At 42.3% G+C, this 11846-nt stretch overlaps 1 protein-coding gene across 1 annotated transcript; it reads right to left on the bottom strand.

The window, feature by feature from the left end:
* Nucleotides 1-2198: 2198 nt before the first annotated feature.
* bhmt (betaine-homocysteine methyltransferase) lies at nt 2199-10560 on the bottom strand. Its single transcript, XM_079524391.1, has 8 exons — nt 10428-10560; nt 8990-9122; nt 7993-8105; nt 5880-6071; nt 5363-5510; nt 4966-5148; nt 4093-4321; nt 2199-3360 (listed from the first exon to the last, which is right to left on the bottom strand). Exons 1-8 carry the CDS (start codon nt 10449-10451, stop codon nt 3180-3182), a joined length of 1203 nt encoding a protein of 400 aa, XP_079380517.1. The 5' UTR covers nt 10452-10560; the 3' UTR covers nt 2199-3179.
* Nucleotides 10561-11846: the final 1286 nt, after the last annotated feature.

Consider the following 11846-nt stretch of genomic DNA (forward strand, 5'->3'; position numbering starts at 1 on the left):
CACGAGAGAGACTCAGAGTAGAACCGCTGCTCCTTCGCCTGGAAAGGAGACAGTTTAGGTGGTACGGGCGTCTCCCTAGGGAGGTCCTCGACGCACATCCCACTGGGAGGAGACCCCGGGGCGCAGTTGGAGGAAACGCATCGACATCGACTGGTCTTGGAACGTCTCGGGATCCCCCAGGAGGAAGTCACTAATGTTGCTCTGGAGAGGGAAGTCTGGAGCACTCTGGTGGAGCGCTCCCAATAGCCAAAGTACTTAATACTTTGGCTATTCGGGGAAAAAAAGATCTACAATATGACAGGTTATGAGCTTGTAGATCTGCTATTTTCTTTTTTTAATTACAAATTTTATCGCACAATTTATTTTTTTACCCAGTGTTAATTATCTAATGTAATCCTGACCTACACTCCCTCTGCCAACTGGGGAGAGCAACGGACTGACCTCATGCTTCCGTCAATGCATGAGTGTAAGTCTCTTCTTTTCACCTGACAGTGGGGAGTCTCCTCGGTTGGATGTAGGGGGTGCACACGCTTATCCGATACACCAAATGTCCGACATGCTGAAATCACCCGTCGCTCCCGGTCCGATATGCGTTGCGTCGTGCTTGCGGTTTGCGGTAGGTTGTCGGTCTAATGACTGTCGGACCTTTGGTGTGCCGGAACTAAAGCCAGTGGAAGGAGCACGTTATTCCAACCAGTTCCTTTCCCTTCCATTAGGCGCCCCAGCTGGCCAGTGGGAGGCAGTTTAGAGACCAGGATTACTGCATGTTTTTTGTGAGGGTACCTACCCTAGGGGACATGGGAAGACTATTTTGGAACAAGCTTGATAATCTTTGGAAAATGTGAGTACTTATAGGTACAGAAAGTATATTATGATGCCAATACTTTGGGTGCCCTAGCTAAATCATTAGAGCATGCCCTGTTCTACATCTGTGCAAAACTTGGTCCCTTTTAGATGAATTAGCACAAAATAACCCTAAGGGCATGGACTAATATACACAGATTGAAAAGCTTCTGCTGATGAAAAGATTAAAGCTGTCTTTCAGGATGAAATGTAAAATAGTCAATGTGCACATTGTGCAGTAGTTGTTATCCTCAAGGGTGAAGATGGGAGTCATGCAGGCAGCAGTCCACCAGAGGGCAGCAGAGCTCAGGTCTGCTGAGTCATAGGGGTGATGAGGAATCACAGTCACACACACAGGTGGGACGATACGTGTACCTCACAATGTCGATACGATATCTGTGGCGATATTAAGCCCTCGATAATATCACAATATTTAATACAGTATATTTCAATATTCAACACAGATTTCATCAATGCTATATCACGATATATGAAAATGAAAAAATAACCTTCACGAATGCAGTCGTAAAATGTGTTACTGTACTAAACACAATCAAAATCCAAATAATGTGTGTTGAACCAATAATGGTCATAAGCTGTCTTGTACAATGAGTGGATACATTTAGGTTTGCCAACCGTCCCTTGAAATACGGAATCTCCACTTTTTTTGGAAACTAAAAGACACCTTATTGAACTGATAAGGGACACAATCAGTCGAACACACAATCTTATACTAGTTTAAACAGCTCATATTATAATAGGATATTATTTAACAACTTAAACCCTATTTGTAAACTGGACCACCTGAGTTCTCTCTGTACTGGGACTGCTTTATTCTGTCTACACCAAATATAAACAAGCTGTAACACAAATCTCAAAGTGCTACATGTCCTAAATAGTTAAGAAAATATTATGAAAAGGTTAAAATAGCTGTGGTTACCATTACACAAATCTATCTCTCTCACTCATATACACACATACTGTAGTGTTTTTAGAAAGTTGATAACATGGGATTTGCCCAGGAAAAATATTAATTTACCCTTCACCAGTATAAACAAGAAAACTAACAGAGGGGCGGTTTTAGCCTGCCCCACTAGGGTGGGCAGGAAGAAATTATTGTGGGGCAATTATATTGGCTCAACCAAGTTTGTTTGGGCAGGGTGCACATTGGCCAGTTTTCAGTACTTTTACTTTGACTCCACTACATCTCAGAGGCAAATATTGTATTTTTACTCGACTACTACTATACTTGAAAATGGAGCTTTTTCTTATAACAGAGTAGGCTATTTCAAAATGGAGTACTTTTTCCATCACTGATAAGAATGTTTAGATTTAGAATTAATTCAGACAAAAGCAACCAGAACTCAAGAACTTTATTGTCAGAGAATGTAGAGTATGTAAGTACTACTGTACCATACACAGTACAGGACATTAAGTTGCACCCACAATGACAATGAGGAATTTAATATTTGGCACATGGAGTGTCACAATAAGGCATTGGAGTGTTACAATAATAAGACATCAGCACTGGTTTGTAAACATTGAATGTGGGAGACATTGTAACCTCAAACTCCACCCCTTGGAATATGTCAATATATCAATTGTCAGTATTAACCACTTAAAACCTATGGTTTGTGGTCTGGGGTTGCCCAGGGGTCTACACTAGGTCCCTGCTTTTTTATGGAAATAGATAATCTACTATCTAGTGACTTGAGCTTGTAGACCGGCTATTTCCTGTGAATGTTCCACACAGAATCATGGCTCTTGACCTAAACCTCCAAATTATTCCAATAAAATAATACAATGTATTTGGTTTGTTTGTTTGACAGAATGGAGTTTTTATTTTATTTCAGATCACATAAAAATGCAAACTAAGGGACATACACAACAGCACTGTGAATATAATTTGAACTATTATTGTTGAGTACTGTCATATAGTTGAGGGGTGGACTTGATGGTGGATTGATTGATTGATTGATTGATAAAATGGTATAGTTGATATATGTTCTTGGTGTGGCCATGCAGCTCTTAGAGATGTCTCCAGCAGTGACACACAAAATGCACTAGTCTCCTTTTGGTTTAAAAGCTACAACCTGAGCAAAACAGAAGTTACAATATTGTCCTCAAATCCCCTAAAACTCTATAGTTTTACTTTGAGCTTTACATTTTTCAGAGGCGATTCTTTTGTAACAGTTGTGACTTTCATTTTGAAACGAAGCCATTGAGTACTATTGGTTCCATGCTCTTTAGTGTGTGAGCAATGTGACTACATTTTATTCAACCGGTCGAACCTTTACTACTCCCAGCCGCCCCCTCTCCATACCCAGGAGAAGTGCTCATTGGCTGCCCTTGGCCTTTTCGAATAGCTGTTTCAGCTGATCTTGGGTGGTAGCCTCCTTTTGCTGCATCAGGTCACCGTGACCTTTAGTGACACCCCAGCCATCGGGGGTGGACATGGAGGGACACATGGGACGCCCTGATGCTGGCTTGAGTGTCTCCCAGTAGTCACGGCGGGCCCTGGACACAAGAACAACATGGAGGGATTCATTGTGATACAACATCTGTAGGGCATTACAAGCCTGTACAACGATCCATAACCCTTCCTTAAAACACAATGGACATACACGCTCTTTGCTAAAGCATCCTGGACAGTGCTCCATGCGTCCTAGTCTCCTATACCCCCTTCTCTAAAGGCCTAAAACACCCTGTACAATGCTCAACACATCCTAGACTCTACTACTGCCTTCCCTAAAACACCCTGGACAACGCTCAACGTGTTCTAGACTCTTCTCCCTTCCCTAAAACACCCTGGGCAATGGTCCACCGTCCACCACAGTCCTAGACTCTTCGAACACTCCACACACCATAGCCTAGACTCTTTCCTCTTTCCTAAGACACCCAAGGTAACTCTCCACACGTCCTAGACTCTTCTCCCTTCCCTAAAACACCCTGGCCAATGCTCCACATGTCCTAAACTCTTCTAACATTCCACACACCCTACAGTATAACCTAGAATCTTTCCTCTTCCCAAACACCTCTTAGCTCCCAAACTGGAATAAACTCCCTATGCAGTCAGAGCTGCAGTCTCACTCCACAGTCTAAAGACTCACCTCTTCAGTTTGTTTGTTAACAAGAGTTAATCTTTACTCTGCTTATTCTGATTTTGTAGCATACTTGTACACTACTGTACAATAGAAGCATCTGCGGAACTGTAAATTGTGAGGAAAATGTAATAGCCTGCCTGTTTACCTGGCTCTAACCCATGGTTTGGTGTGCATCTCCAGGCCGGCGCCCCAGTTGCCATGCTTCTCGGAGGCAGCGGGTAGGAAGCCCCTCTCGGGTGCCAGCTCCTCTGCAAGGGCACGGATGTGGTAGGGCTCGAACCCGCAGCAGCCTCCGATGTAGCGGATGCCGGCGTTGTAGGCCTCCCGCGCATACCTGTGCATGTCCCATCTGGTCAGGATCCTGGGCTCCAAAGCTGTAGGAGAGGAGGCAGTGGTGTAATTACATTTACTTAAGTACTTGACTATTTCCAATACTTTTACTTCTACTCCACTACATCTCGGATCCAATTTATTTTACTTTTTCTCTACTACATTTATTTGAAAACTTTAGTTACTAGTTACTTTGTAGAATTAGATTATTAATACAAAACATACATTAACCACCTCAACCCTATAGACATTTTGGTCATTCGAAAAAAGCAAATTTTTTTTACTATTTTGAAAAACCTTTTAACCCTTGAACTCCCGTTGACGTAATTGTCGTAATTAATGTCAAAATCCAGCACTCCCGTTGACGTAATTGACGTAATGGAAATATATATATATATATATATATATATATTGTTTTTTATTTTATTTTTATTTTACACAAAAAAAATTGGCATTCAAAAATGTCGTCTAGAGCTGGCAGAAGGGACTGAAAAGCTGCTATTAGGGGTGGCAGTCCATAAAATGGTTCAAATAGCCGATCTACACGCTCACAGTGTGTCAACTATTTAAAAATGTTTCAAAATAAAAAATGGCATATACGTTTAGGGATAAGGGTGTGGCACAAGATAGGGACCTAAGAATCAGAATTTGCTGTGAAAATCAACACTGCACTGAGTGCATAACATACAGAAGGGAAACTCGGCCAGGTCGATGAAGCCTTGGCAGTTGCAGTCGGGGGTGTGGTAGGCCAGGGGTTGGATCATGTAGTGAGCCTTCAGTCCGGCCTTCTCCACGCCTTCCTTCATCAGCTTGACCGTCTGCACGCACGTCATGGGGTCAAAGTGGCAGTTCACTCCCACGATCTGGGCACCTATATACGGGTGAGAGACAGAGAGAAGTGTGAGACATTTGACACCCAAAATGTGGAGGTACATATGCAAAGTTTGTCGCACAAATTAAGTACCGAAATGTTTGATCTGCTGTTTCGCTATTATTGTGGGATTTTTCAAAGTTTATGTGTGTGTGTGCGTGCGTGCGTGCGTGCGTGCGTGCGTGCGTGCGTGCGTGCGTGCGTGCGTGCGTACCAGCTTTGACGAGCCTGACAGCACAGTCTCCAGGGGTCACTCCATTCAGGTCTCCCTGGGGGCCGATGCACATAGTGGCCGCCACCGGCTTCCCGGTGCTCCTCAAAACCTGCACCGCCCACTCTGCCTCCTCCACATGCTCAAAGTACTGCCAACACACACACACACACACACACACACACACACACACACACACACACACACACACACACACACACACACACACACACATGCACACAAGGTTTCCCATGCAGGTAAACAATCAAACAAGGCTCAACAAGCTCATTTCTGTCTGTCAATCTGTGAAATACGGGTGAGCTGGGTTGCATAAATTGTACAATTCCACCCCATAGAATGGGGACATTTGTATGCAATTCCTTTCCATTCAAGGGGTGATTCATAGTAGATCGGGTGCACCCCTAACAAATAAAACTCAAAACAAGCCCAAGGGTTGTTATCATATAGACAACAAGCTGGAGGAGGGTAAAAAAAAGGACGTTGTCACGTCCTACTGTACCTCTGCGATCATGAAGTCGACGTTCTTCTCCACGAACACGTCCATCTGCTTCTTGAAGATGCCCTTGACCTCGTCCTCGCTCTTACAGGACAGGTAGGAGGGGGTCTGAGACACGCCCCCTGCCACCATGCCGTCTCCTTCCTCTGCCACCTCCCTGGCCAGGTCACACGCCGCCTCGTTGATCTGCTTTCCCTGCAGGAAAATGGATTGCCAGAGTTTTCATCCCAATTATATAAAGACCTGAGGCCGATTCAATCGCACGCACGCACGCACGCACGCACGCACGCACGCACGCACGCACGCACGCACGCACGCACGCACGCACGCACGCACACACACGATGAAGGCTGCAGATTCAATCAGTGTTTTATATGCTGGTATATATATACAACACAAGAGACGGTCACGGCCACACAGCCAACTCAAGGTATGGCCACTGAGCCGACTTGGGGACCCAACGCAAGGACAACACAAGAGACGGTCACGGCCACACAGCCAACTCAAGGTACGGCCACGGAGCCGACTTGGGGACCCAACGCAGCTCCTCCAAGGAAAACAAACAAATTAACGGAGCTGAACGTGAATCCCCCCCACCGCCCACCCCTTTTTTTCCCCTCACTGTATATGTTTCTTTTCCCTTTTTACCTCCTTTATGATGAATTCCTGTTCTGTCTATAGAAGTGTCTATTTGTACGTCTCTAAATGTTTTGATGATTTGAACATGGTGGACCCTATTGGAAACAAGTGTAATGCTTAATTGGGTCGTCCACTCACAGCTAACAGCCTTTGTATTGAGTTTGTGCTTGAAATGTACTGTAATTCTGCAAACTGTTAATAAATTCTTCAATCAATCAATCAATCAATCAAATGGTGCGTCTTAAGTCTTATAAGTGTTCACGTTCATCAAAAATTGTAAATCAGTTTTTACTTAATTACCGCCTAAGACCTGGAAAGATTACGCGCAAAATAGGGCCCAGAGTGAGTAGACAGAAATGCTGGCATCTCATAATGTGCATTAGAGAGGGTCAGTTATATGAATATAAGGTTGAAAATGGGTGAAGTGCATGCTCCTTAATTGCGTGTCCTACTCGGACACAGACAATGGGGTGGGGAGTTGAACCCAGGGACCTTCTGTTTCCCAGAAGGCCTCTCTCTATCCACTCAGCCATGGTCGCCCCTCGAAGCTTTGCAGTCATGGTAAACTGTTTAGGTCATAGAGTTCAACACATGTGTTAAAAAACCTAGCAGGATGCGCGTTTCTGTTGCCAAGAGTGGGAGAGCTGAATGAATGGCATGCGTGAAGGTCTCACACACACACGCACACACACACGCGCACGCACGCACGCACCGACGCGCACACACACACACACACATGTCACCCCACATTATCTGCAAGATGTCTCCCACACCATTCATCCAGCAACAGCTGGAAGGAAGATAACCATTTGTCGCTGTCGGGGGAAAAAAACTTAAGTGTGACTGCGTGTTTAAAAAATATTGAACCAATGAAATGTATCAGCAAGAGCGTGTAACTAAATAATAACCACATTGGAGCCATGGGAACCATAGATATATATAAACTCTAGATGGCTCAAGGCGGAGTTTCTGACGTCGTTCACCCGGCAGCCATCTTACTTCGGGGCTACAGTACAGTATGTGCAATGGCAGCTCAAACAGAAACAGTCATAACTCGCTCAAATCTTGACGGATTTACAAACGGGTTGGTTTATTACAAACGTTGTCAACGTGGCTATGATTCAGGACGCTTATCTGCTTAATTTTCTTTTGTATATGAACATCGTATAAAAGCATATAAGTATGCGGACGCCTCTGACGTTTATAACAAACCAACCCGTTTGAAAATCGGTTGAAAATTGAGCAAGTTATGGTCATTTAAGAGTACATGCCCCATAGACACAATGTTATGTGGCCCGAGGTAAGATGGCCGCCACGTAACGACGTCGCTCTCCATTGGCCAACAGCGCGGGTGAGCTATCTAGAGTTTATATATATCTATGATGGGAACACTGTATAGGTTGTTTTTCTTTTTGACCATTTCCTGAAAAGTAGCGGTCTTGGACATACAGAGACGGTACGACAGCTCTATACTCACAGTGAATCGCGGAGCGTTGCCTCTGTTCTCCAGCTTGTCATCACTGGCATAAAACGTAAACGTCTGCATGACGTTCGATCCGGCCCGCAGGAACTCGCGATGCAGCTGACGAACTGAAACAAGCAAATGTTTAACCGTTCGTGTTTAGCAGTGCACGTGTGGAGATTTACAGGTTAGCAGTGTGAAAAGAAAAGCTAAAACGCACCACTCGTGACGTCATGGCTAAGCATGGAATGTGATGTCTGATGATGTATGATGATATGAGCACCGCTCACTTCACACAAGTGTGATTTTTTTCTTCTTCGAAAACAAAACGCCTGCGGACTCCTAGGCTACTTAAGCAGTGACATCATTTTGCAGCCACAGTGGGCACCCCTCACTTCACACGAGTGTGATGGGTTTTATATATATATTTTATATTTTATATAGAAAGCGGGTGAAGTGATCCTTTTTTCACACAGTGGGTTTTTTCCTCGCTATTATTTAATCATACTGTATCACTTAAAGTACACTGTTAAATTAAATCATTCTGTAAATTCTGTTAGGATGATATATGGAAGAGTATGACCAGTGACCACCAAATACAACCACTGCACATGTAGAATTTGGTCTTTTGAAAATAGCTCAAAATGCGTTGCATTGCAACGCATACTGTAAATGTAGTGGAGTAAAAGTAAACATTTTGCCTCTCAAAATGTAGTGGAGTAGCCTAGAATTAAAAGTACTGAAATTGGGAAATACTCCAGTAAAATAAAAATGCCTCAAAATTGTACTTAAGTAAATGTATAGTTATACTTTAGGCCTACATCACTAACACTAACCAGCTTCAGAGTAATGAATTAATGAATGAGTGAACAACTTCAGGGTAACTAATGAAGATTTAATGAACACTAACCAGCTTCAGGGCAATTATTAATGAACTAATGAAGGTTTAATGAACAATAACCAGCTTCAGGGTAATTATTAATGAACTAATGAAGGTTTATTGAACACTAACCAGCTTCAGGGTACTCTGCAGCAGCCTCGGGGGTCCAGGGTCCTGCCTTCACGTAACCTCTCTTCTCCAGAGCGAAGACGAAACCTCCGTCCCCGATGACCACCTCCCCCGCATCCAACCGCTCCAAAACATTCTGGAAAATAGAAGAATATATTAAAATACACATTTAACCCTCTAGAACACTAAACATACTTTTTGTCACACCATCACTAAACACAGGTATATTTTTACTCAATGTAAAATATTCCATTAAAAATATTTCTCATCAAAATATATCAGTACAGCAATACATGGCAACTTTAGATACTCTTCTTTAATATTTCATCATGACTTTTCACACACACAAAAAACGTAAAATAGATATCATGGGGGGCCTTAAATCATAATGGGAAAAATCGTTGGCTATATTATGGCTATTATTTTAAAAAGATATTCCTGAAAGAATTAATGGAGCTGGGAACCTTTCCTTTGGTCCACCCATTCTCTTGGGACATGAATTGATTGTTTATTCTCCAAAAAGTTCTTTAATAGTACCGTTTTTATTCTTATTTAGTCATTATGCCAATTCATTCATCCCAACACACATTTATGTCACTGCTGTTGTATATACTGGCTCACGTACGTGACCTGCTAGTGAGGAGCCCCCACCGAGAGGACGTAGAGCTACTCCTCTCGCCCAACATTGATATAGCAGTGGCCGTGGTTTTCTGGTGCATGCCACTAAGACATCGGCCATTCATTTTTCCATTTTTTGTTCTTTTTTCTACAGAATCAAAAGTTTTATGGTCATACTTCACCAGGATCCTGGATGCCCTTGATTCTAGGCTTAAAATAATTGATATAAATATTTTTGTAAATTTCTATGGGAATTTTGTGTATTTTTTTGTGGCCCCAGAAAACCACAGCCACTGCTATGCCCTATAATACATGCAATGATACATATCAACTTCTCCACCTGGCTTTCCTCCCCCAAACACAACCCATTGTGTCTGTAAACTCTGTATAGAGATTATGCTCGACAAAGACGGATGCACCACAGTGGATTCGAACCCCCAGACTATGCAGTGAATGGTGCAGGCAACTGCTTTACCACACATTCTTTCCCCTGCATTCAAACGCTTAACACATTCTGCAAAGTAACTTTTCATCAACAAAAAGTGCATCAGTGGATATCAAATGTTTTCAAGGAAAATATGCTTCACAACTAATTATCTATCTATCTATCTATCTATCTATCTATTCCATTTCAAAATGCTTTATAGGCATGATAAAATATGCTTCACAACTAATCATCCATCTATCTATCTATCTATCTATCTATCTATCTATCTATCTATCTATCTATCTATCTATCTATCTGCAAAGGTTTTGTTCCCCTTTTTTAATCACACATTTTGCAAGTGATGTTTAGTTTTAAATGCAGTAAGAATGGGCTCACCCTCTTGGATCCTGCTGGTGCCATGGTCTCTGCAGAGTGTTGCAGAACTTCTTGTTCTTGTCTTTAAGCGGCAGAAAATAGCCTGTTTCTCCTGCGAGAGTGGTGAGAATGAAGACTGAGGGGGTTGTCCACACACGTCCCAAAGCTTTTATAGTAAGAGGCTAGAGCAGAGGGGTGTGGTCATGGAGGAAAGTAACTAAGTACTTTTACTCAAATGCTGATCCTTACTGTAAGTACAAATTTGAGTTCTTTTTTCGTTCTTAAAAAAAACAAAACAAAAAAAACTTTTACTTACGTTTTTTTATACTTGTACTCTACTTGTCAGAGGCTAATACTGTACTTTTTACTCCATGCACAGTTACTGGTTATTTTTGCAGATTATTAAAAAAATGTACCTTGACCAGAGGTCATCAACATGTCCGTACACAGACAAAGGCATAGGAGAGCAGAACTGGAAAATACTTTCACCGTTGAGAGAAAAGTGTTTCAAAGCGTCCAAATATAACACAATATAACTATAATAACACTGAGTCCACTATCATAATCCGTGGAAACCCTTGATCACCATCAGAACTCCATTGTGAGGTTTGTTCACCAGCTGATCGAAGTTAGGGGCCCTTGCGTGAAACTAGTTGTGACACTGCATTCCTGTCATGCCCTTTCATTTCATTATTTAGTCACTCATCATGTATGTACAGTAAAGTAGCCTACATGGTTTTTCTTTTTCCATTGTTCCACGTGCACACCCAACCATGCAAGCTAGGTCTTAGACTTTCTCTACATAATAAGAATGTCACCACTATCGAAGCTACCTTACCTTACCTTTGGCAAGATATAGAACTGGTAGAACTTGATCTCATCCTGACCTCAATTTTGTCTGTGGTGAAAACGATTATGCAAATGTCCATCACAAGCTGGCACTGCGACCGCCCCTGACCTTGACTACTTAATTACATGCTATCTTCCAAAACATTTAGAATTTAAAACTTTTGCCCTTTTTCTTTGGCACTTTAACTTAGCATCCATTTGTTCCATATATTTTTAAGCATTTACCCATACAACAATTATTTTGTCTTAATAGAGTGATGCCCATTGGGAACACGTACATGCACCTTCAGTTATGCACAATGCATTGTGAGCTTATATATCAGCTATTTGCAGAATGTATGACCCAGAAGATATAGGATTCAATTGTCAATTTTGTCTTTCTTCCCCCATCACTTTCATTTCCCCCCGAGATACTAAGATGTTCTTAACTGGGGAGATGTGAAGTATGCAGAACATGTCCTTAACTAGGTCGAGTCATTTTAAGAGTCACTTGTTTTTGGATTAGAAAGGATTGCATTTGCACCCATGAAAAGCTACTGTGCACAGTATACTCATAAACCTGTAAGTGGTCTAACACAGTTGAAACCTGAA

This window comes from Electrona antarctica (genome assembly GCF_951216825.1).
Source record: "Electrona antarctica genome assembly, chromosome: 16".
NCBI classification, from domain to species: Eukaryota; Metazoa; Chordata; class Actinopteri; order Myctophiformes; family Myctophidae; genus Electrona; species Electrona antarctica.